This window comes from Pelobates fuscus, chromosome 6 (genome assembly GCF_036172605.1).
Source record: "Pelobates fuscus isolate aPelFus1 chromosome 6, aPelFus1.pri, whole genome shotgun sequence".
NCBI classification, from domain to species: Eukaryota; Metazoa; Chordata; class Amphibia; order Anura; family Pelobatidae; genus Pelobates; species Pelobates fuscus.
The window spans coordinates 244,159,898-244,187,508 of NC_086322.1; the positions used below are offsets into that span (position 1 = coordinate 244,159,898).

At 42.9% G+C, this 27,611-nt stretch overlaps 1 protein-coding gene across 1 annotated transcript in view; it reads right to left on the reverse strand.

The window, feature by feature from the left end:
• The window catches only part of LOC134565743 (serine/threonine-protein kinase 4), a 142,056-nt gene extending 115,515 nt beyond the window's left edge, over positions 1–26,541 (reverse strand). The window contains exons 1-3 of the mRNA XM_063425390.1: positions 26,262–26,541; positions 17,462–17,542; positions 15,525–15,653 (exon numbers count right to left, since the gene is read on the reverse strand). Of these exons, the coding sequence (XP_063281460.1) occupies positions 15,525–15,653; positions 17,462–17,542; positions 26,262–26,302 (251 nt within the window). The 5' untranslated portion in view covers positions 26,303–26,541. The remainder of the gene's footprint in view (positions 1–15,524; positions 15,654–17,461; positions 17,543–26,261) is intronic.
• Positions 26,542–27,611: the final 1,070 nt, after the last annotated feature.

Here is a 27,611-nt window from a genome sequence, read left to right on the forward strand (position 1 = left end):
ATCACTCGACGCCGAGAAGGCTTTTGACAGGGTGAAGTGGCCGTATCTGTTCGAAGTACTTTGACGCTTCGGCTTTCCAGCCCCGTTCATTACATTGATTAGAGCTATGTACACGGATGTTAAGGCACGGGTAAGGATAGCGGGGGCCAGGTTGATGCCTTTCAGCTTGGGGAATGGTACCAGACAGGGCTGCCCTTTGTCGCCCCTGCTGTTTGCCCTTTCCTTGGAACCCCTTTTGCAGGCTATCAGGGAAAACGCGGATATCAAGGGGGTTATGGTTGGAGGGCAGAAGTATGTCGTGTCGGGTTTCGCTGATGACATTTTGCTTACTCTGACTGACCCATTGGAATCTATGGAGGCATTGACGCTTCTGTTAGATGTGTATAGCAGAATAGCCGGCTATAAGGTTAACATGGCCAAGTCGAGCGTGCTTCCAGTGAGGGTGGGAGCCGCGGAACTAGACCTTATAGGACGAACGTACAATATACGTATAGCGAGGGACTATATTACGTACCTAGGAGTCCGACTTACGGTTGACCCTGCTCAGCTGTTCCAACAAAATTACGCCCCTATGATGCGAACACTGATTGACGATATGGAGAGGTGGGTGGATAAGCCGATCTCTTGGATTGGCAGGATCCATTCTGTCAAGATGAATGTCCTCCCCCGAATCTTGTTCCTGTTTCAGGCACTCCCGGTCCGACTGACTAGAGCGGACTTGGGTGCACTTCAGAAGGCTGTGGGTAAATTCATTTGGCAGAATAGGAACCATAGGATCTCGCGTAATGTTCTTTATAGAGCGAAAACGAGGGGGGGTTTGGGGCTGCCTAACCTTTATTTTTATTATCTGGCGGCCCAGCTGACCCAGATAGCCATGTGGCACTCCCCTGTCGGGGAGAGGCGATGGGTTGATTTGGAATCTGCTCTCTTGGGATCAGATTTGCCGCAATTCTACATGTGGGTCCCTCGGGACCGTAGACCAACGACCCATGTAGCATGCCCGGCTATCAATAACTCTATAAAATTATGGGATACAGCAGCTTCAAAGTATGGCTTGTCTCCCCATGTGTCCCCTTTGACTCCTTATTTGAGGAATGCGGCGTTCCTGCCTGGGATGGAGGCGAGGGACTTTCGAGGTTTGGAGGGTACTGGGGTCCAGAGATTTTATCAACTTTATGAAGGCGGATCGTTTGTAACATTTGAGGGATTGAAATCCCGAGCCCCTCTACGTCCGTCTGACTTTTTACGATACCTCCAACTAAGGGATTTTGCCCTGACCCCGGAGGTAAAAACGGCCGCATTGACCCCGCTCACGTTCTTTGAGCGGATGTGCGTGAAAGAACAATTCCCGAAAGGTCTGATTACTAATTTATACGCACATTTAAGCACGACCACGACTGAGTGGGGGGATTTGACCTATACGGCCCAATGGGAGGCAGACTTGAACGAGGAGCTAGAAGGGGTCGAATGGCAGGAGATTTGGGAGGCCGCGGCGACCTCGTCGATGTGTGTGTCCCTGCAGGAACAGGCTTACAAGACCATGTTTAGATGGTACACCACTCCGGTAAAGCTTTGCAGGATGAATAGGGTGCCCACTGATCTGTGTTGGAGAGGTTGTGGCCAAAAGGGGACTTATCTTCACATGTGGTGGGATTGCCCTGAGGTACGAAAGTATTAGAAATTGATTGCAGACCTGCTATGGGATATTTTTGATAGAGAGGTCCGCCTGGACCCCTGGGTCTTCCTCCTAGCCAGGTCCATGGATGATTGGACCAGGACTGAACAGAAACTGGTACTTAAGGTGAACTTCGCTGCTCGGAGGGCTTTGGCACAGGTCTGGCTGCAGAGGGGGATCCCCTCGCGAGACCTGGTTATTCAAAAGATTAGAGATAACTACCTAATGGACAAGCTGACAGCGCAGGTCAGGGGTACATTGTCTAGATTTGAAAAGGTCTGGGGCCCGTGGATGGAGAGTGGAGTCGGCAAATAGGTGATGGGGGTGGGGGGAGGGCTCTCCCCCGGCCCCCTGTGTCTCTTGCTGGCCGTCATCCCCTGTCCTTGTATCATCCACCCGGCGCTCCTTCGTAGGGACGAATGAAAAGAGCTGACTTTCCCTGCACAACGGCCTTCTGTGTCACAGTCGCGCTGTTGCTAATTGCTCGGGTTCCATTATGGGCCTGGGCCGCGTGGCTCTGTTAAAGTCGCGGCGATTGGTTCCCTGTTCCACCCCTTCCTGTCCCTCTCTTTTCCTCATGCCCTCTTATACCTTCCTCCTATCCCTCTCTCCTTTATCTTTCCTTCTTGGAAGTTTATGTACTTCCGCTTTTCTATATGTCACCTTCTTCTCGGACCTGACCGGTAATAGTGCTCCTTTATCACCAAGTAGGTGGGCTCAGGTGCGCAGGTGTGGAGTCTTGGGCGGTACTGGCGTAATGCTGGCAGATACGTGCTGATGGCTCTGTGAAAGTTTTAGGCTCCCTCAAACACTCTGCTCCCACCTGTACTTTATATGGGTTGCTACATATGAGCATGGTGTGAGAGGATACGGATCTTGATAGCTGGTCGGATCTCGATCATTTCCATCTTTTATATTATCTCTCTTATAAAAAACCCTGGCGGGGCACTTTCAGAACTTGGGATATGACAGTCTGTACACGATTTACGCATGCACTTGGAGAATGCCTTTTTACACTGTGTTTGTTTTTCTCACTTGTGCGATATTGGATGTATGCTATGCTACCTTGCTTACTGTATTGTGAGGTTTGTATCTTTCTTGGTGCTTTGCCAGGAAATAAATAAAGAATTTAAAAAAAAAAAATTTAACTTTGTGTATTTTATGGTGTTTTACGGTCTTTGTGTCCCCACGTGTATAATGGCAATTTGCCTCGGTCCTGGGAGATAATTGAATTACTTCTCAATTATCTCCAGGGCAGAGGAGAGGAAGCCAGGATGCATTGTGGGAAAGTATTGTGACTGTATGTCCTAAAATTATACTGGTCTGTCCTTTGTTACAGTCTCCCATCTGGTCCCCTAGGGGAGCCCTGAATAAACCAGACCACTGCTTGACCCACAACATGGAGCCTTGTCTCGTTCTTGGGGGGATTCACTGTATGCTGATAGAGACTGATTGTCAGGAGTGTAAGCCACTTGGGAGCTTTTACTGTTCGTCTGCTAGCAGCTATTCGTGAGGTTTCGGTTCGGGAGTTTGGAGTGCTACCTTATTCCCTTGTATTCAATTCGGGAGTTTGGTGTTCTACAGTAGCTGCCTTTATATCTGAAAGGGGAATATCGCCTAAACGGATTTTAACCCCTTGTCTGCTGAAACGGTCCGTTACACCCACTTTCTTCAAATGTCCACATACCAATGCGGACTTATATCATTGTCTGCAGGAGTGATCCCTTATTCAGTCTCTCTGAAGGGACCTTGAGATATTCTTGCAAACCAACAAAATGACCCTATTTTCCTTATACTGGGTATACGTATAAGGGAATTCCTTATACTGGGATATCTCCCAGGTAATCATATAGCTCACAAAAGTTCCTAAACATAGTTTCTGCAGTGCAACGCAATACGGTATTTTCAGAGTTGGAACCAGCTAGGTAGTCTACCTTTATATTTATTATAACCAAACTCACATTTTTGTTGAAAATGGATTGGCTACATAGGCGTGCACACAGGGTGTGCCGGGTGTGCCTGGGCACACCCTAATCCCCACGGCCCACGCATGGATCGAGGCCGGCAGGGGAAATCACAGGATCTCCCCAGTCGGTCCATACAGAGCCGGCGCTATCCGAGCGCCGGCCCTGCTGTGTGCCTCCATGGGCCAGTGGGGAGATCAAAGATCTCTCTCACTGGCCCACAGGCAGAGAGGGAGGCATGAGAGGACCCGGAGAGCTCTAGCCAGCCGCGGCACCGCTCAGATCTCACGAGAGTGAACTCTAGCCCTGCAGGCTAGAGTTCACTCACCACTAGGACCACCAGGGATGGCAGCAAGGACAAAAGGTAAGAAGGAAGGGGGGCTATTTGCTAATCTGTCGTCCCCCCCACTCCCACACACAATCACACTAAACAAATTCACACACACAGCAATGTATGTATGTATATATATATATATATATATATATATATATACATACACACACACATCAGATATTTTTATGCTACTACAATAAACTTTGGACTTTTACAAAAACCGTGAGTGCAGCCATCTACTTGGATTTTCTATATACACATATATACACACACACACACACATATATATACATACATACACACACACACACACACACGTGGCGTGTGTGCTTTAAAGGTGCACACCCTTATGCAATAGGATGCGCACGCCTATGATTGGCTATATACGCTAACAAAGAAATCTTGACGAAAAAAAATCCTTCATAAACGGAAATCTTATAGGCTTACTTTAGCTTTGTCCTTCTAATCGTAGATCAGGGCTACCCTGGAATACACGGGCGAGTTCTAGGCAGAAGTGATAGCGGGAAGTGATCCTTTACCAAAAAGAACTTTTAATAAGAAAAAGGCACCTACCTTTCCCATTTTTGGGATGTTGGGGAGTGGGGGGCTCCTAGGGAAGAGCAACATTTTTAAAATGTGAAGGATTTTGTTTTTTGTTTAGGTTTGGTTAATTTAATTTCAAGAATTTCTAGCTAACCTCTACACTCTATTGCTACTAAAGAGGGCGGGAGAATGTGATGAAGAGATACAATGTGAGTCAATTGTTTATAGTAAACAATTGTTTAAAAATTTTTTAATTTTGAAAAATTAAATCGGAATGTCAAATACAATGTATTTGATCAATGTTTAGCTACACCATGTTCTATGACTTTCAAACGTAAATAATTTATGACAGCGGTTCCCAAAATGGGTCGCGCTGACCCACACATCCAGGGCCGCAGGGGACTCGGGCAAGCAGACTGACACCAGGAGGGAGCCCGGCGGCTTGCCCTGTATGCCGCCGGGCTCCCTCCAGTCAGTCTGCCCAGCACCTCCGGTATGCAGCTCTGCCGGGTGCAGAGCATGTGATAGATTCTATGACATTCCTAATAAAAACTGCTTTTAAAAAAAACCTGCATTGAAGCCATTTGAATATTTGGTAGCTTTAGTCATACAAATTAAGTTACTCAGTAAGCCAATGGAAGCAATGCTGCAGCTTATAGTAGCTGAACCCCTTAAGGACGCATGACCGAAAATTTCCGTTGTGCAGTATTTTTCCAGCAGGGTCTGTTTCAGAAATAGTGGACCCAGACTAAGCGATGCTCTGTTTGCAGAGCTCAAAGTTAGCGCTGCAAACAAGCATTTAAATGGGGATTTAACCCCTTAAGGACACATGACATGTGTGACATGTCATGATTCCCTTTTATTCCAGAAGTTTGGTCCTTAAGGGGTTAAATCCCCACTGTTACAATTTGGTGTGATCAAATCCCTGCTCACATCAGGGAGTCCCAGGTATCAATGGAAACCTGGGGCTCCCCTCTATCAGCTTGGGACATTTTTAGTGACCCCATCCTTTTTGATGAGTTACATGCAGTGCTGGAAGTCAGCACGGCATATATCTGCATAAATAGGCATTTAAATGCCTATAGCTAGATTGTGGTGTGAACAGGGTTAAATCCCTGCTAACACCAGGACACCCAGGGATCCCCTCTGTCAGCTGGGGCCAATTTTAGTGGCCCAAGACTTTTTGATGAGCTGCATGCGGAGCTCAAAATTAGATTGGCATGCAGCTCTTTTAATGGGGATTTAAATCCCCAGAGACAGCAATGCAGTGTAAGAAGGGTTAAATCCTTGCTCACATCAGGAATCCCAGGTATTAATAGACCATTTTGTGTGGCCCCAGACTTTTTGATGAGCTTCATGCAGTGCTAAAAGTCACCACTGAGCAATCAAGCTCAGCTACAGTCATTCTCTCAAGTGCTTGGGAGACCCCCAGGATCTGAAAAAAACCATGGAGGGTCATCCACTATGTCCCAATGCCATTCTGATCAGTGCTCGGCTTTTTCAGTTTCCGAGCACATATCGCAATGCCGTGGGCATAATGTCTTCAATGTAAGGGATAGGAGACTGCAATACTGAAAATAGCCAGTAGATGGCAGCAACGTAACACTGTTTTAGTTTAAAATCCCTTTACTAATATCAGTACTGATATTAGCAGAGGGAAACCTTTGAGATTAAGATTAAATTAAGGATTCAAAATAGGATGATTATACGGTTCAGAATAAGTATTAGGTTTATTATTACATTTATGTTTAAGATTAGGTTTATAATTAATTTTAGCTTCACAGGATAGTGGCAAAGACATACATTGGGGGTATTGTTTTATTCAGAAGAGTTTGCCGAGCATCATTATGGGGGTTTGATCACAGTGGCATATACCAGACCTGAAAAATGATCAGCAAAAATGTAATGTGTATGTAAAAAATGCAAAAAAAAAATTAAATATTTTAACACAAAATTTTGCATAAACGGGTGTAAAAAAAAATGCCATCATGTTAAGTCACAATATACACCATATGAGATACACTGTGGTGTCTACTTTCACAAAGGGTAGGCCCTTGTGGGGTAATTTCAACAGTCAAACTGCTACTATGCCCCAAAATGAGACTTGCACCTATCAAATTCAGCTATCAAAATTATCACTGTGAAAATCTAAATGGTCAGGTCTCTTTTATGGTACTGTAACTTCACAAAATAGTGGCAAAGGCATAGATTGAGGGTATAATTTTACTCAGTAGATGTGGTTGTACACAATATGGGGTTTTCTACAGCAGTAGTACACATCTGGTTTACGAAATACACACATAAAATAAAATAAAAAATAAAAACCTTGTTTTATGTGTGTATATTCAAAATCTGAAAAAACACACAATTTTACTACAATATTTAACAGATTGATTAACAGATTGGCGGTGAAATGGCTACGTAAAGAGTGTCAGAATACCCTTAGGTAAATAGCCTGCGATGTCTGCTTTATATAAATATATACTTTTGTGCTGCAATTTTGTTTTCTGTGATGGCTATTATGCTTACGAGACAAACATACCAAATTCTAAGATAGCTCCACATTAACATTTTATTTTACTCCTTGTAGGTTGTGACCTGTAACTTTCAAAATAAGCTAAAATCCTAGACATATTATGTACTCAAAAAAATTAGAACAACTAATTTAATTTATTTAACTACTTTCACTTGCACTTATTATACACACGTTATTGCCTATACTGTGAAAAAAATATTTTTTTTTCATTTTCTTTTGCATTGTTTTGCATTTTTTTTTATAATAAATAAAAATGTATATATGTCTATGTCACATCAGATTAAAGCCCTTTTTGTACTTTAAAAAAATGGTATATAATGTGTTATAATATGTGCAATAAATAAAAAAAAATGCAAACTGAGGTTAAACACAAACAGCAAAAATTGCTTGTGTCCTTAAGGGTAAGTCCAGTTTTTGAAACTGTCCTTAAGGGGTTAATAAGAAGTTTTGTGTATTTTAATGACAATGTATTTGGGATAGCTGAACTACAAACCCAACTTGTGACAGTAATATCTGTCTTCTGTTGAAAACAATTAAAAGACCAAAACAGGATGTGAAATGTAATTTACTCGATTACTGGTTTCTGCACTAGCTTAGGAAACTAAGAGGTATGTTTTTTTACTCTTAACTTTCAGTCTGGAGTGTCCCATTTGTTTTAAATGCCCAAATAACGGATATATACCGGTAAATCATTATTCAAGCTGTGGAGTTGCAGTGATAACTCCGAACTAATGCTCTTTGAGGACTGGAGTTTGGAAAACACTTTATTTTACAAAATATATACGCTTAAAACAAGTCTATTCATGATAACTGGCTGCAAGACCCACAAAATGTATATTAAAAAAAAAAAAAAAAGTATTAGCGGAGATGAACAAATGTATATATAAGAAAGCAATTTAGATAGATAATTTGCCCTTTCTATTTCTAATTGCATAAAAAGAGCAACACAACACAACGTGCAATCTGTGTCAAGCATAAAGCATTCTGGGAGAGACTACAACGCATAATGTAGAAGCATGGACATCTGTGTGCCTGAAATACCATAAAGTGTTGGAAAGGTTATGATAATCAGCAAAATGACTTCTAAACTATACATTTGCTAGCTATTGCGTTTACGGTTTGAATGAATTCCAGTCTGACCTGTGTGCAAAGAACGGTTAATGCATGTTTAAGTGTAATGCGTGTGAAAGTATTTAAACTATAAAACAGAGTCTAAGAAAGGAACATAAAACTATGTTCACAGGAACATTTTAAAATGTTGCTTGCCAACAAAGGTCAAAGCTTAATTATGAATTAGAGTTTAAATATTGTACGATTTCCTTTCCATAGAGTCTTGGCACCATTTCCTCTGCTGATGCATTACTGCTGATCAGACCATTAAGTAACATTAAACATGACTGCTCTCAATGGATAACACTGAGATGTAGCTCAAGAGTGCTTGATTCCAGACTGGAGGACTGCACTTTCAGCAGTTTTGCAGCATCCTTAGAACGTGTCTAATGATACACTGTTTTAATTATTTGGTTAGATAATAAGGGAATAACAAGGACTTACTATAAAAATATGTATCTGCCAGGGCAACAAGGAACATAACACAAGATAGAGAACAGCTATCTAATAAGGTGCACCCACCAAAGTGATCTGGTGATAACATGATTTGTGGACCCCATATGTGTGACAAACCGGTGTATACTTTGTACAAATTCACAGTTTTGATGTACTTAAGTTATTTATGGGCTATATGTCTACAGTGTGCTCCCTGTAGTTGTCTGCTTCTCTGCTATAACTATTCCACATGACAACTGCAGCCAGGTCAGGCAAATATTATAATTAGAAAAATGCCAGTTGAGTGTGCCTGCACTGGAATCTACTAATTGTAAATTTCCAGTAATCTAATTTTACAACATGACAGGAGGCTTCACATTTGGCATATCTCTCTTTACTAACTCCATACGGCAGTAAAGAAACACATAGAAAAAAGGAACCAATCACAAGAGAGTAGGATGTACATAATGCAACGTTACCTCATAATTTCCGCTTTCTTTACTGCTCCATCAAGTTCCATTGGCCTCCCCCCTCCATTCCCCCCCCCCCCCCCCCCGACTGTGCCGCGCTCTCCAGTGGGAGACAGCCGGACTTCCTGCTCTCGCCCTCTCAGACTGCTGTCCAACTCTGCATCCGGCAGTGAGTTGGATGCTTGCCGGCACCCATTACTTTGGGTGCAGGGCAGTCCATGGGGAGACCGCGAGGTAGCCCGGTCGAGGCGTAGCGACCATCCTTGATCACTTCAGGGGTCTTCTTCCCTCACCATTACCACCGGCGGCCATCTTGCTACTATCGCGTCTCACAAGTTTATGGGCGGCCATCTTGCTACACTCGCGCGCCGCAATTTCGGCGCTCGGGAGTAACATATACCTGGGCTGCCAGCTGAACCTTAGCCGCTCTCGTGGCTCAGGCTGCTCTGACACGGACGTTGGATCACAGAGTTCATGGTTCCAATACAGGCACGGGTAAGTAAACTGCCCTATAATTACAGGTTTATGTTGTACCCTTGTGGTTTGAAGGTACTAGACCCTTAAAGGGATAACACCCTGGAACTCCTTCAAGGGATACCACCCTAAAAAGGGATGTCTTAATTGGGATTTCTCAATTTTAGGGATACTGCCCTTGGACTGAGACTAGCTATTACCTCAGACTACATGTTAGAGCTTGTGCTCTCATCCAGGACATGTTCTAGCGGTCACATCCTATACTGCTGGACACCCGGGGTCAAACCCTGACTGAGTAGCTTCTACTTCACCCTACGATATGCAGGCAGTTAAAATTCAACTGCTGGCCAGGATTCCCTTACATATGGCGTAAAGAGATATACCCACTGGGGCGACTCACGCTTAAAGGGGCACCACCAGATCAGTTATACACCTGCACCCACACTTGAGGTGATCTCGACTAGATATACGCCAATCTATTCGGCTGGACATGGACAGACAGCAGAGCCTTCGTCGCCAGCTAGACAAAGTTTCAGCACAGAATATCTGTCATGACAGTGCATTAATTATTAGAGGAGCTGTAGAAAACTCCCTATTAGGCAGCTGGCCAGCACTTAAGGGTTCATACCCTGTGCTCCCGGGGTGAGGCCCCTACGACACTGGCTTATCCCTCTCGACAGCGATCTGATGATTGGAAATCTGAACTTGAAGCTGTGACTGGCACTTCAGGGTTCAGACCCAGTGCTCTTGGGGTGTGACCCCTACTATATGTGGGCCGCAATACCTGGCTGAGGGAAGGCTTACGGCGGCAACCCCTGCCAACAGCCGAAGGAATACCTCCATTGACAAGGAGTCACGATAGTACGGATTTATGCCCTGTACCAATTCTACGGCCTTCAGTTAAGGGCCCACACCTCATGCACCAGGCGTGCACGCCACTGGAATGCTGAACAGAGGCATGCGGTTACTACCTCGACCAACCGCTGAACGGGAGTTCCGAGCCGCCTACTTATAGGTATATTTCCTTGTCACGGGAAGTTAATAAGGGGAGAACTGATTGACACTCTCTATCAGGGCAGTGGCCAGCACTTAAGGGTTCATACCCTGTGCTCCTAGGGTGAGCCCCCTCTATACGTGCGCTTCACGGTGCTGCTGAGAGGAGGCGTGCAATGGCAACCTCTATGTACTGGCTGAGCCCCAGTCTATTCTATTTGGCCACGATTCGGAGTACGACCCGACAGGTCTTCCGTGAACACTGCCTACTATTATAGAAGACTAATCTGTTTGCCCTGCATCCTGTGCCTGACTAATGGTTTGTGCCTTACACAGGGGTATCCGTTACTACGATAAACCTACTGGACATCGTGATGCACCCGTGGCTTTGTAGCCTCTAGCTTAGAATGTCCATATCCGCTTACGGTCGGACAACCCATGCCCTTCCAAGTCGGACAGAACAGCTCAGACGACTATGGTGACCAACGAAGGATGCCTTTCATGGTTCGCGACCTTACCATTAACAGTGCTGGACGCCGCCAAACACCGTCCGGGAATGGGCATAAGATTTGGGTTACGGACTCAGAACCATTTCTGTTTCTCCCAGAAAACCCTAGTATTCGCCTCTCCCATGGGACGCGCATAGCAGCAATCCTCCGCATTGAAGGATGGTTGGCGGAACTGGGTGCCAAAATGGTCGGGCACACGGCACAACAGTTCCGAAGGGAGCTTAATACACACGTGAGGGTCCCGCGGCTCTCATCAGGACCTGAACCTCCAGGAGGGAGGTGTTATATGGTTCCCTTTACAAGGGGTGTTCTTTGGAACCGGTTGACAGCAGAGTTGGTCGCCAACCACTGTGGGACATCTGACCCGGTGCTAACTATCGTTAACTCTATTGCCCATATGGAGTGAGAGCCAGCCAAAGGCGCTCTAAATAAGTGGACTGTGAACACGGGACACAAAGATACATTGGGTACAGTTTTGACGCAGTGGAACACCCCTAGGGTACCATCATTTTACCTTTGTAGAACACAGATAAACCTGTCTCCCGGGGCAGACACATATCATAGGGGCCGACTGATTTGGTGTTTTCCACTGGTCACAGTATAAGTCGATGCATGATGGTGATCGCGCTCCGACCAATCGGACCTTCCCGAGGGAAGTATGCTTTCCATGCTTACAAGGTTATGGAAATTCTCTGACTGGCGAGGATCTCCTCCTTATACTTTCATACCCAACTATTCCTCATGGACCTGAAGGGAACTCACATCTTCTATTCCGGGAGGGGCAGCAACCTGGGGGCCTGGACCCGTTTTGGGAGTTCTTGGCAGGTTGGCAGACTATCGCAGACTGCTATGGACCTCTTGGGAGTCTCCGGGACCCCAGGGATGCGACGACGCTACCCCTCCATCTGGACGTTCCCAGCCTGTTTGGTGTTCAGAACGGTATCTTGATCCCTTATTTGAGGATTGGGACGGAACAACGGCCCGTATCCCGACCTGAGGACTCCCTATGGACTAGGATCCTCTGGGATACCAACTACCCAATGACATGCACCTCCAGCTTATGGGATGGGGAGGTCATTCTCCTGTCCCTCTAGGGAACTAGACATACTGCTGACAGACTTTCAGGCTTGGTCTCATGTAGTTTCCCGTCAGATAGCGGATGTGCGGGCGTTCAACGGGGAGGTCTTCTCCGCAATGCCGACGTGCTGGGTCTCTCAACACACCTTAGGATTCTTATTTAGTCCTATATTCTTTTCTCAGCATTAAAAATGCAAAATACAAAGCCTCCTGTCATGTTGTAAAATTTAAGATTATGCTAGCTTTAGTGTACTAATAATCTTAATTTTAAGAATGACAGGAAGCGAGTATTTTCCCTCCCTGCTTCGCTGCCCACCCTTTCTATTTGTTTGTTTTGTAGGTATCAGGGGCTCAGGTAGGTTTGCCTCTCACGTTTGTGCTTATATTAATGATTGTCCTTCCATTAATCTGGAATCCTCATTAAAGTTTACATTACAGTTCTTAGTTATCAGATTTATAGTTTACTCTATTCTCCGATGGGATGATATATATGGTATGTTACTTGCATTTACATGTTCATGACTATATGTCTAAACCTGTCTCACATTCTCTTTTCAGTATGATTCGTCTTTGAAGACATTTGGCGGTTCGTGTGAACCTATTGGGATTATTTATCCTTCAGATTTGACTCAACCCGATCTCTTTTTCGTTCGTATAGAATTCTTTAGAAGTTTGTTCCTTCACACGTGGGACTTTGGAGTTATTAGTTTTTACTTGATATATATTTACTTCCGCTTGATGTCGCTTTCTGTAAGAGGAAATGATGAGGTCACGTTGCATTATGTACATCCTACTCTCTTGTGATTGGTTCCTTTTTTCTATGTGTTTCTTTACTGCTGTATGGAGTTAGTAAAAAGATATGCAAAATACTCACCTCCTGTCATTATTAAAATTAAGATTATTAGAAAACTAAAGCTAGCATAATCTTCAATTTCTACTTATAATTACGGAAATTTAAGATGCAGCAAATTAAGCTGTGTAAAGAAAAAATATATTCACCTATGAATGTATATAGTTTGCTGTAAATCTCCAGCCCATGCAGACATCCGCAAATAATTGTGTTTTCAGACTCTATTCTTCCAAATTTTTCCAGTGGAAACTCAGAGCATAGATTACCTTCTCAGATTCTTTCACTGGGGCCCTGTGATAACTAGTTATGCCCCTGTATCCCTCAATCCTGGGCTAAATGTGCAACAGAAACAATAATCCCTGCACACAGGTTCCGCCTGAAAATTCCGGCCCTCTGTCGTTGAGGTGCTCCGTGCCAAAGGTGGACTATGTTGAATCCACCAGAATACGCACCGAAACAGAAGGACACAGGCAACACTCCAAGATCAAGAAGGTAAGTTTATTTCTGGAACCACCACCTCATAAAGTGCAACATTTCGGCTCAACAGAGCCTTAATCATGCATAAGGGATACAACATGATAAAGTGCTTAAATAACCCCCACCCCAATTAAACAAATTGATAAATTGCATCACATGTTAATTAAACATATCCATAGAGAGAACTCTAAAACATGACAAGGAGTCTAATAGAAATCCTAAGTAGTACTCAATCATCTTAAAAGGTATACTACTCTATTTCATCTTAAAGGTACAAAGCAGAATACGAATCTGTATAACATGATGAGAACAATTGGAGAGTATGCTAAATGTACAGCGCTCAGCTCTGTACCCCATCAGGTAAGTGGCAGGCAGTTATAGGGACAGCCTGAGTTGTGGGGTCCTGGCGAACAAGTTATTTGGGCAGCGCAGTGTCTTTTAAATTGAAATGCTGTTACTGTCAAGACATATCAATCCTCTCCCACTTTTACCATCATCACTTTGGATCTCTGGACATGAGAATAAGGGTTTCTCCTCATGCCCTGGTGTTAGCAAGCCCTGTGTAAGGGCTGGAGTAGCCTATTGTAAGCTCTGCCACTGCTGTCATTGCCCGGGGCTAGTGATGGCCCAGTGAATAAATCTTGTGCTGGAAACAATGAACATACCGGTATATGAATTTATAAATATTTTTAACCCCTTCGTAAAGTCAGTGAGCCAGCTGGTGGATGCTATGGGAGTGAGTTTGCCCAGGGCTTGCACGGGGAGTGCAAATAATGCTCTCTCTACAGACAGCTGCCAGAGAAAATGTAGGTCTGCAGAGGGCATTACTGATCCAGGGATGGAGTAGTAGGTAGAATAAACAGGTGAAGCAGGATTGGAGGAATACAGACTCCTCATGTGATGGAGATGGTCACATGTTTTTATTATTTGGATTGTGTTGAGGCACATATCTGGGGCGAGTAAGAACCTCGCAGCACGCAAGGAGGACTGGACGCTTGAAAGACCGAGGGACACTACTCACAACATCCAGAGAACCGGTATCTGGATGTCTGTTTGCCCGTTCGGAGTGGAGTTAAAGCGAGTATAATCCAGTCTAGAGAAGTTGTATATCGAAGGCTGCAGATTATTTTTATGCAATAAAATTTATTTTTTACTGAGACGACCGCCCCATCGTTTTTAACCTATTGGATTCCAGAGGTCTACTCCCTGGAGACACTGTTTATAGTGTACAAGCGATTATAGCCTGAGCAGTCTCTTTACCTGCTCTGTGTTTGTGAGTGTTATACCACATTTTTAAATATTCTCAAGTGTTTTTACAGTATTATACTATTATATGTTTTGTCTCCTTTTTATATGTAGAGCATCATTTACTTCTATCAATTTGGGTTTGTAAAACTACATTATTTCACAAAATTAACCCCTTTTTTATCACAATTTCTTGTATAATAAGAATCTATACACAAGTCACAACATTTATTGTTTTGCACATTTTGCACTTAAGCACTTTTGTGAGTGTTGCATTTTGCACAATTTTGTGAAGGCATAGCTATTTAAAGACACAGCGCACTTTATGTTTTAACTATTTGTATTCTAGTGTTTTTGAGCTTTTACACTTATAAGGTGCTGCTATTATTTGTTTAAATATCTTTTAGTCACTTAGAAATTACTGCGCCATCTTTTAGCTTGGTTTCTTTGTATATTGCGAGTAAGAACCTGTTGGTCACTCTGGGTGAGCTTCAGGGATCATGTGTGGAGATGGGAGAAACTTGCAAAAGGTCAACCATCACGGCAACACTTAACCAATCTAGCTTTTAAAATATTTTTTTCTTTTGCTTTCTCATTATGGAGCATTGAGAGCAGACTGATGTTGATAAAAATATTTAAAAACTGTAGCATAAGGTTTAAACATAAAATGTGGAAAAATGAAGGGGGTGTAAATACTTTCTTAATGCACTGTGCATAAACATTTAAGGAGAAAATGAAATGTGTAAGATTTTGATTACGGTATATAGTTGTGCACTACACTGTATTAATGGTTGTGCTTTATTACACAGAGCAAAGAAAATAAAGGAAGTACCTGTCACATTGTTGCATAATGGATATTTCCTTAATGATTTCCTGAAGGTCAGACTCCACGGGGATCTGCTTAATTGCAACAATTTCACTTGTCTCTTTGTGACTTGCCTTAAAAACACTGCCATAGGATCTAAAAAGGAGAACAAGGATAATGAGATAAGCCACAGTGAAATGTTTTAATGATTAATAGGATAGTTTGTAAAATTACAGAAGCTCCTCAACTCGCTAAACGTCTAGAACAGACCTACGTAGCCTCAATTATACAAGCTTCGATTAAATTCCTGGTTTCAAGTATTTAATTAAAAAATGTGTGCATTATTAACCCTATTAACTAGGGTCAAGCAAAATGATACCGTGTGTCATCTGTATAACTTTTATCCAGCCCGGTCAACCCCTTGATTTCATTCCCCCTGGCTTAATTTATACACACGGACTGTAGGCAGACAATACTTAAGAGATCACCTTCAATTCATGTTCCCATTAAGCTAGAACTGGGCAAAATGTCACTGTGAGAATGCTTGCGAGATGTATGAACAGTCCTGTTGATATGTATTGGTAAACACTAAATAAAAGTTGTTTTATTCACAAGATTTTGATTAATAAAAGTAGGTTGATCCAAAGGGCTACATACCTATCCTCATATAGGTCAGACACAAGTATGATTATAGAGGTCCCGGTAAGCTCTGTGGCAATAAATCATTTAGACAGTGTGAGCTTTGTTGCACAGAGTCCTCATCATCATTTGTTTCCATATGTCTGAAGATGTTTATCATCAATTACATATTCTGTTTTGCTTACTCATTGTACTGCATTCTACACTATACGGACAAACATATTGGGACACACTTCTCAATTATTGAATTTAGGTGTTTCAATCAGACCCATTTAGTCTGCATTTACAAACATTTGTGAAAAGAATGAGTTGTTCTGAAGAGCTCAGTGAGTTCAAGCGTCGTACTGTGATAGGATGCCACCTTTGCAAGAAGCCAGTTTGTGAGATATCCTCGCTGCTAAATATTCCATGGTCAACTGTAAGTGGTGTTATTGGAAAGTGTAAGTGTTTATGAACAGCAGCAACTAAGACACGAAGTGGAAGATCATGCAAAGTCAAAGAGCACGGTCACTGAATGCGAAAACATGTGTTGTGAATGAGTGTGAGTGTGTAGTGGATGGAGAATGGTTGTGTGTAGTGGATGCATAATGTATGTGTGTTAGTTTGTAAGGTTGGACATGGGGTGTGGGGTTGAGCAGTTTTTTAATGTATGGTTATATTTATTCCCCCTCCCTGCAACGTACCTGTCTGTGTCAGTGTTGGGGGCATATATGTGTTTCTGTTTGTTTCAATGTGTATCTGTGTGTTGGTGTGTATATCACTGTGTGTAGCAGCATATTTGTTCAGGTGCAAACCACTCTACAGCTTCTCACTCATCTTATGGTCTAAAAAGGAATTGCTGTCGGGTGTTGAATTACATACATCATAAACCAAATCTGTACTGGGGTTTATGCATGCTTCCCAACGATCGAAATTTCGGTGAGAGAATTACGTTTTTTTGGGTCCTGTCCTAAAAAGGTTATTACATGTGCATCATTGGATACACATTCATTGCACTCGGAGCCATTAAAGAACATACTCCCATGCATGTCCTGCCCTCGGTGGGACGGCCTGGATGACATTTTTAAATGCATTATCTACTTGGTTTCAACTTTCAACCTGCAGTGCAACTAAAACATGGAATATGCTGAGTTCAATTAAAGAGATTTAAATATTGTCAGTTTGAATAAAAAACGATTTCTCAAATTCTAAAGTCAAAATACTAAAGTTTACTTTGATTAAAATTATATTTAAATACAATTATATAAGATTCCATATTAGCTTCCCTTTAAAATCAGGTTCCAATGTTTTTTTTTTTGAGTTCTTTATCTTTTTAAATGACTTACCCTTCCCCAAGTTTTTCTAGAATGTCAAAAACCTCTTCAGGTTGTTTGTTGAGATTCTCTTCGCTTAACTTTTTTAGCTGTCTGTTACAACAAAAAGAAAAAGAGTATCACTTTGCATTATAATTTCTAAATCGTCATAGAATAAGATCAGAATGTCATCCATTGCCCACTCATTTACATTATTTACCTTCACCTTGTCACATACTGCATAGAGTACTACCACCAATCCTTCTGTTAGTGTTAGTGCTTTTTGCTATAAATCTGATAGTATGCTTGATGGTGAGTTGCAAAAAAACAGTGGATGTTTGTCCATAGTGGCACTGCCCCGACAGTTTTTATTTGTGGGAAAATACATAAAGACAGTAGAAGAGAACTGCTAAGGTTTGTATCTGGGGTGAGAAGGGTAATCTAAACATTTGGGGGGTGGAACATTTTAAGCTTTGGCAGTGTACTTGTGTCAAAGTAAAAATAAATAAAATAGGGCCGGACGGCCTGCCGGTGAAATATTACAAGACGTACGCGGAGGAGCTGCTACCACCAATGGTGGAAGCGTTCAACGCAGTGAGGGAAGGGGAATGTATCCCCAAGCAAGCCCTGACGGCCCACATAACTGTCATACCCAAAGATGGCAAAGACAGGGAATACTGTGGGAACTACAGACCAATCTCGCTGATAAACTGCGACGTCAAACTCCTAGCTAAGGTCCTTGCCGCGCGCCTCACGAAGCACATCCCATCTCTGATCCACCCTGATCAGGTGGGGTTTGTGACGGGGCGCGAGGCCCGCGACAACACCATCAGGGCACTTACCCTCATGCACGGCAACGGGAGGACTGCCAGAGGCCTTCTCCTGCTGTCCACGGACGCGGAGAAGGCCTTCGACAGGGTGGGGTGGGAGTACCTCTTTGAAACACTCGCCCACATGGGTCTGGGCCCCCACCTAAGACAATGGATAGAGGCACTTTATCGAGAACCTACTGCCCAGGTACTGGTTAACGGGGCGCTGACGAGTGCCTTCACCATCCACAATGGCACCAGGCAGGGGTGCCCCCTGTCGCCGCTCCTATTCGCTCTGGCCTTGGAGCCGTTCCTCACACATATCAGACACAATGCAGACGTTACAGGCCTAATGACAGGCCCAGTACATCATAAGGTAGCGGCATACGCCGACGACCTGCTGTTTATGGTGACCAACCCAGTAATTACCCTACCGAACTAAAAACATTTGGGGACATATCTAATATGAAAATTAATTACGGAAAATCACACATCCTAAACGTCAGCGTACCCCAAGCAAGAGCGGAATCCCTGAGACGCAGCTTCCCCTTTCAATGGGCCGAAAACAAAATTAAATATCTAGGAATCTGGCTGACCAAACACACGGGAGACTTGTATAGGGACAACTTCACGGTCATCCTACAGACGTTCCAGAGGGACATGAGGGAATGGTCGTATCCCCATATCTCGTGGCTAGGGAGAGTGCAGGTCATAAAAATGAACTTCCTCCCGCGCCTCCTGTACCTTCTACAGGCCATCCCCATTGTAATTCCGAGACCCTTCTTCATAACACTCAGGAAAGAGATGACCAGATACATATGGGGAGGGGGGAAACCTAGAATAAAATTCTCCACACTGACCAGACCTAAGGACAAAGGGGGATTAGCCCTCCCGGACTTTCAGCTATACTATGTGGCCACGCACCTACAGAGGGTTGTAGAATGGTCTAAGAACGGGGTACACAAACTGTGGAAAACAGTAGAGGAAACGGAGGCAGGTAGACCGATCGCAGGACTCCCATGGAGTCGCGGCTCGACGGAAGGACATGACATGTCCATATACACGAAAAACACACTGGGAGTATGGCAGAAGGCCCAACGACAGGGAAACTTGTCACCCTACCCCTCCCCCCTTATGCCACTAACACACAACGAGGACTTTCCCCCAGGACTAGACCCACGAGCCCTCAGGGACATCATCCCGAACGCATCCCCACGTTTACATCACATTCTCCAGGGAGGGGCCTGCAGACAGCTAACAGATATGCTAGAGGAAACGCCCCCCACATTCATGCACCGTTTTCGTTATGCCCAACTTATAAACTTCATACACACCCTACCACAGGGTCCAGCGCTCGCAAGGGAATATACCACAATGGAAAAGATCAGCGCGCACCCAGACCCACTCCCTCACGGGATATCCTTCTTATACTCCATGCTACAGTCGGAACTCCCGACTGAACCGCCCCGTTTCATGGGAAAATGGGAAGCAACCCTAGGTATCACACTCACGGAAGGGGAATGGGAATCAATATGCTACCTCACACACCACTGCTCCACACACAGTAAAATGCAGGAAACGGCCTACAAACTCCTGACGCACTGGTACAAGACACCACACCACCTACACCAAATGAACCCAAGCATATCTAGTTTGTGCTGGAGATGCGGAAAGGAGGAAGGCACATTGAAACATATCTGGTGGGACTGCGCACTGGTCACCCCGTACTGGAGGGGTATACACAAAATGTTAGGGAAGTTTACAGAACGCCCACCCCCCCTGGAACCGGCAGCGATGCTCTTACACCACACACCGGCCCCCCACTCCAAATATAAAAAATCTATGATATTGAATGTAGCCAAACGAGTACTTCCTCAATTCTGGAAGAAACCAGTAACACCATCAATGCTGGCCTGGTTCAACCAGATGGAGGAACTAAGGACAATAGAGGAACTAACAATGACGACAAACACTACCCCGATGACATACACAGAAATATGGACATACTGGATCCTAGAGACAGCAAAACCACAATTCCAACTAGACCTTAGGACAATCACTGACGCCCACCCCCCGACCACTCGATAGAACTCGGAAACCGAACACCCAAGACGACAGAGGACCACTGACAGACGACCAACCTGACCGCCCCACCCCCTCCTGCCTACCCTTCCCCAATTCCCAAGGAGAACACACCGACAGACCCCACTCGACTGTATAAACATAAAGTAGGTCAAAGTTGCCCGCAAAAGAAGACACCCTAATGGCCACTTGAAAGCCATAGACAATTAGAGACCACACCCCTAGACAGTTAAGAGTAGGACATAGGGTGGAACCCACCCAATCCGACCAGTTGGGACGTGACCTACCTAACTCAGTATCCTACTGTCGAGGACAGAGGGGGTAGAATATTAGAATTTCAGGATACTCAAACCTACAATTGAAATTGAAATTTAAATGTGAACCCATACGACAGTAGTAGAGAGCCATACGGCTCACGACCATGGTACATATATGGAGTCGTAATAGACAACAATTGGATCTGCGCATCCACGAACCCTTAAGAAACAAGGAGACCTGCGAGTCTCATTTGAATGACTAACACTAACAATGAATATATGAGAACCAAACTGTCAATGAGGAAAAGCGGGACCTGCGAGTCCATATGATTTATTGGGGCCTGCGAGCCTGGCTGTAACCGATACTTGTCAATATTACTAGGGACCTGCGAGTCCTGTTACCTTGTGCCTATCTCCTGTTGGAATGACAGGGCAAACACGTTAATAAAAATCAAATTTAAAAAAAATAAAAAATAAATAAAATAAAAATAAATAGAAGAACCCCTTTCCCCCAAAACCGTGTCTTGTTATGGTTTAAAAGTTCAGTGGGACTCATTCCCTGATTGGTGTTGAGATTTCTTCAGAATTTAAAATCTGTCCTGCTTCACCAGATTTTGTGCATTTCTATTCTCCTTTAAGAATGAATTTCAAAGGCCTCCAAATAGGGAAGCAGAAAAAGGATTCTCAGAAGGTGAGAGACAGCACACAAACAAAGGCATAAGAAGACCTTAGAGTAGCCATACTAACATAAGTTTAGAACCAGTGGCGTAACTACCACTTGCCGCTGCTACCAGGCTCAGCACTCCAGGGGGCCTGGCCACCCTGCTGACGCCTGTGACCATGGGGCCGCCGGCATCATTTCAGGACTGGTGCACAGCTGCATCGCCAGGTGGAGGGGTGAACGAGACACATGGAGGGGCGAACGAGACACATGGAGGGTCTCGGGAAGAGGACAGTAGACACATGGAGGGGCTGAGGAGGAGGGAATGAGACATATGGAGTTGCTGGGGAAGAGAAGGGAATGAGACATGGGTGGGCTGGGTGGGAGAAGGAAATAAGAGGGGCTTGAGGGGACACATGGAGGGGCTGAGTGGGAATGAGACATATGGAGGAGCTGGGGAAGGAATGAAAGACATGGAGAGGCTTAGGGAGAATGAAAAACATGGAGGGGCTGTGGGGGAAAATGAAAGACGAGGGCAATTTTCGCACCAGGGCTCAGTGGCTTCTAGTTACGCCTCTTGCAAAACTAGGAAGTAACAGGACTAAGAGAAGACTACAGGCCAGGAGAAGAATAAAATATGAACACGCAAAACCAGACACAGGCAAGGGTCCGAAGTACGAAGAAAAGCAATGTCAGGACATACCAGGAAAAGGAACATGAAATCAGGCGAAAGGCAAACAGTGCTAGTAGGTATACAAGGGCAGGACAGCAGAATGTACTTAGGTAAGTTGGGACAAAATAACAGAGAATCAAGATCAAAACAATATTTCACCAATGATACTTGAACCACAAAAGGGCAAAGAGCAACCAAATCACCCTCCTCACGAGGGAGCCATAGCGCCAGGAATACATATTTGTATTCCGGGCTCTATAGTATCCCTTTAATGTTAGGTGTTTGAATTAATGCCCCCCTCCCAGTATCCATAACAAATAAAAAAATAAAAAAGTTGCATGCCACAACTCCTACTCTAGCTATTATCAGTGTGTTGGGGGGCTAATGTGCGTGCGCTGAAATTGTGTTTAAAATGCTAAGTAGACTTTTGGATTCGATTTCAGCCGAATTCAAATTCTTCCAAATTTAGCCCTATCATTTGCTTGTCTGAATTTCGTAAGTCCAAAGTGCCAAATAGATGTATAACTAAACAAATGACGCATGCAACAGAGCATGCTGATATATTTAATAAACAAGCATATAATAAATGCAGCTATGCGCATTCTTCAATATATACACATAATATTTATATTATGATCAATCTGAAATTAAACTAGTGAGCTAGAAAGTTATTGAAATTATAAAAATATCAGTGTAAAGTCAGTTCTCAGTACACAGTGCTCACAATGTTAAAGCAGCAGAATACGGAGTCTGTATTGCCGCTGCAGCTGTCAGAATGGTCAATCTGCTGTGGTAATTGTGAGTTACGTTTTCAAATGAAGTAACAACATTTACAAAAAACAAAAAACTAAAGCTGACTGACTTTAACTCATAGCAGGAGTGCTACTGATGATGAAAAAGCTGTATAGGGTTTGAGGAGTCAATAACTTTTTTAAATTAATGAAACAATTTCAATTGTATTACATACAGCAAATGCTTAATGTATGGAGATTTATTTGACTTGGTACAGAAGATAAACAGAGAAAGGATAGGGGGCACTCCCGAGACCTGAATTGTATGAAAGGTGCTGCCGCTGTGACCAAAACTTCATGAATGAGAAAATAAATAGTTGCGGCGCACTCAGACTACAAAAAAATAAGAAACAAAGAAGGCTACTAAAATGCCTAACTAAGTATAAATATGGGGATTTGGTTCCACCATATGGCCATATGTTGTTAAGCCCACCACTACTTTCAAAGTAATGGGGTACTTTGAAAGTAGTGGTGGGCTTAACAACATATGGCCATATGGTGGAACCAAATCCCCATATTTATACTTAGTTAGGCATTTTAGTAGCCTTCTTTGTTTCTTATTTTTTTGTAGTCTGAGTGCGCCACAATTATTGGTACAGAAGATGACATCTTTTAAACAAACTCTATTACATTGTTCATAACATTAGTTGATGTTTGAGGCTCTAGCACTTTAATTTCTGCGGAGATTCTCCTTGAGCTGCTCAAGTGTACGCAGTTTGTTCACGTACACCTGCTACTTCAAATACTCCCACTTGAAGTAATCGGGAGCTGAAATGTCGGGAAACATGGCGGCCAATTAATTTGGGAATTTATTGAAATTATCTGCTTCCCGAACAGTTGTTTCAATTTTGAAAATAAAAATCTCACTATTTTTACTTGTTGTTCCTTTGTGAAATTACCCATGATAAAGCTCCCAAGACTCAAAAACGTAACTACTAACAAATAAGTTATTTAACTTTTAAATCCTACTCTGAATTTTGGTCCATACTGTATATGTCCCTCCGGTCCCCTGCTGGCTTTTAGAGTTAAGAGGAGGCCCAGGAGACTCCAAGTTCAACCTCCGCAGGTTACCACAGCAACGCTCCGCGAGGTCCGCAAGAGAAGAAGAAACTGCTCCTGTCCCCACAACCTCACAAACACACACACTCTGCATCCACTACACACACTGCATCCAAGGCCCAGACCTTGAACTGTGTAAGAGGCCCTAAAAATTCTGATGGCAGCCCTGCAGAGAGCTAAAATTAGACCAACAGAGCTATAGCTGACTATGTGTGCACAGCTCAGCTATTGGCAAATTTAAACCAAACTTTTCTTCAAACTATTTACAGGTATTTTTGTGAGAAGATTGGAGGTTGTAGCATGAAATGAGATTGATGTGGACATCAATCCTTGCTTACTGATATAAATTTTAAAAGGGACACTATAGTCACCAGAACAACTAGAGCTGATTGCATTTGTTCTGGTGGGTAGAATCATACCCTTCAGGCTTCCTGCAGTAAACACTGTATTTTCAGACCAAATTAAGTGTTTACATTGCATCCTAGTGATAACTCCTCAGATGGCTACTAGAGGTGCTTCCTGGGGTAGTGCTACACACTGTGCAGTACTGCCATTCAGTGTCTCCTCCCTCTGCTTACAGACACTGAACTTTCCTCATAGAAATGCATTGATTGGTTTTAACGCTATAGGGTCAGGAATATAGGTTTGTGTTCCTGACCCTATAGTGTTCCTTTAAGTTTAGAATAAGCACTAATAGAGGCAAATGCTACAGTTAGTAAAATAACTGAAAATAAGCATTATATTATCATGGATATTCTGATAAATGAGTAGGAAAGTTATACTCTTCTTCAAATGCTCTCATAGAAGACAAATTGTGTAGAAAATCTTCGGTTATTCAAAGATGAAGGATGTGGACAATTTCTTCTGAAATAAAGTGCTTGATAAGGAGCAAATCACCATAGAAACCAATAAAATGCCCTTTACCATTTATTTTAGCACTTTGCTCCTGAATAGCACCTGTTTTGCCTGGATAATGTTCCCAGAATACTTTTGCAAATTTTAGCAGTTATAAGCCACTGTTTACAGAGACACACAGATACAAGGAAATATTTTTGTACCATATGCAAGGAGCATATCATTGTAAGTGATTGGAGTGTCCTTTTAAACACATTGACATTTAGGGAATGTCAGCCACAATGACATGCTATATGCTAGAACTGGATTGTGGGGAAAGTTTAATATAGGCAGGTGTCCCTTTGTTCATTTTGGGGAAATGTTCTGATATCAGAATACTTATTATTTCATAATGAAATGTGAAGAAAAACCATGTAATAACTGCTACAAATTATGTAAGAATAGCTATGTATAAATTATTTATATTCTGTTAGAAAAACAGTTTATTTGCAAACCACAAATCATAACCACATCAGTGAACTAGCTACATGCAAACAAAACTGAGCTCAGTGTTTGAGTCAAGATAAAGCGGAAATAAAGGAAGGGTTCTGAAAGGATTTGTTGCTCAATATTAGGTTACAGTAACAGGAATGTGGGTAATTTTAAAGACCAGTTGCCTAATGACATAATAAAAACAAAGTAAGTGTGATAATAATGTAACTGTGTGTGGCCAATGAAAAGTCTCTAGTGTGTTATTTCTTAGTATGACCAAACATCCGGCAGGCCATTTCAACAAAACCCTCAAAACAACTATCAGTTCTCACTTCTTTCTAATTTGTTTGCTAAAAATAGTTTCCAACAACTAAAATGTGACATGCTTAAATAAATACACAAGATTAGAGTGTTTAAGTATCGGTCTGTGTACCTAGTAAACCTTTACATCCAGTCATATTACAGGGGGTTCATTACTAAAACTTGCAATATGTATGCTAAAGTAGGAAAATATCAGCTTGCAAAATGTATGCTAAAATAGCATAAAATCAGCTTGCAAAAGTTATGTTAAAATAGCTTAGTGGGAGTAAGGTCAAACTGAGCTTTTTTTTACCATTTCACCTATTCTTGCCTAAAATGTGCAAATATTTCGACATCTTACAACAATATGATGTAAAGTAAATATATAACATGGTTTCTCTACATGCTCATACATCTTTGAGCAACGTAAGAAAACCCTGTTTGCTAATCATTAAAGCTAAATTACTGAAGAATGAATCCATCCATCCATATACAAATGCAAAAACAAAATGTATGTAATTGATAGGAAATATGTTGGAGCTACAAGAATAATAATTACGATAATACTTAACACTTAAAATAAACACTAATTGCATGTAATTATATATATATATATATATATATATATATATATATATAAATATATAAATAAAATACACACATACATACACACACTATGTAGCTGAAACTTTTTTTGTGTTACTAATTATACAGTGTCAGAAGCAGAAGTGAAGCAAGAAATAAAGCCTATTTGAAACGCTTAACCCTTTAATGGTGCATCCTGTATTTGGAACTAGATAAAGTAATAGCCAAAGTAACGCTGCTAGCATGTTTCCTCGCTCTGAGTAGAGGTAAACACTTCTTGGTGATCTTACCTCCTGGGGTGATTTCTTAACTGCACAGTCTGAATTTCCATCTCTGGGCTCTGTGATTAGTCTCTGTCGATAAATATACCTGTTGTGCTTCCAGCGTCAGAGGGGCAAGAGGAGAGCAGCACCTGCCCCCAGGATTGCAGCTACAGGGCATATACTCAGAGCTTGATCTGGCAGCTTCACATCACTAGAGCGAGCTATAAAGACGTTCACACAACGGGCGCTATACATACAAGTAAACGGAAGCAGGAACAGGGCGGCGGAAGCCGAGTGTCTGACTGATACATGTGAAGAGGTTGTGAAATGATACTGAAGATTCCACTGAGTCTCTCTGCTCTAAGCAGGCACAATGGGGCTGCTGTTTACGTTCTCCTGCCTAGGGCAGATTTTATCCGCCGTTTTGGGAAGAGAAGAGGAGATAGCCCATACTGGCTTATATCCCGGTTGTGTTTTTTGTTTGTTAAAACCCCTCAATACTTCTTTCCTTTAAACGGACGGTGACACCACTATAATGAGAGTTAGATGAAAGCTGATGGCTTTAGGAACAGATGGGTTTTTAAATCTTTTATGTGAGCATAAAATGTATCAAGGCAAAAACGTGCAATTCTGGGACAAAGTGCATGCTCTCAGCAGGGGTTAATTCAGACCCACACATAAAAAAAGCAAAATAATACATAACAAAGTAAGGCACAGAAAATATAAGAAAAAGGAGGAATTAGATGTGTGCTGAAAAGGCTGTGGTCCTTTATTTAGTTTACAAATTATTCATAGGCGTGCGCAGCCTATTACATTAGGGTGTGCACCCTCAAGCACAAGCACACGCGGCGTGTATATATATATATATGTATATGTATGTATATATATATACACACACACACAAAGCTGTGTGTGTGCTGTGTGAGGGTGCTGTTAGTGTGATGTGTGTGTGCTGGTAGTGTACTATGTGGGTGAGGGTGTTTGTGTGTGCGTGCTTGTGAGGGTGCTGTGAATGTACTGTGTGTCAGGGTACTGTTTGTGTGTGTGTGTGTGTGTGTGTGTGTGCACTTGTGAGGGTGCTGTAAATGTACTGTGTGTCAGGGTGCTGTTTGTGTGTGAGGGTACTGGTAGTGTTTTGTGTGTGTGTGTTTGTTAGGGTCCTGTTTGTGTTTGTGAGGGTGCTGTGTGTGTGGGTGCTGTATGTGTGTGGGTGCTGTGTGTCTGTGGGTGCTGTATGTGTGTAGGTGCTGTATGTGTGTGGGTGCTGTGTGTCTGTGGGTGCTGTATGTGTGTGGGTGCTGTGTGTCTGTGGGTGCTGTGGGTGCTGTGTAGGTCTGTGGGTGCTGTGTATGTCTGTGGGTGTGCTGTGTATGTCTG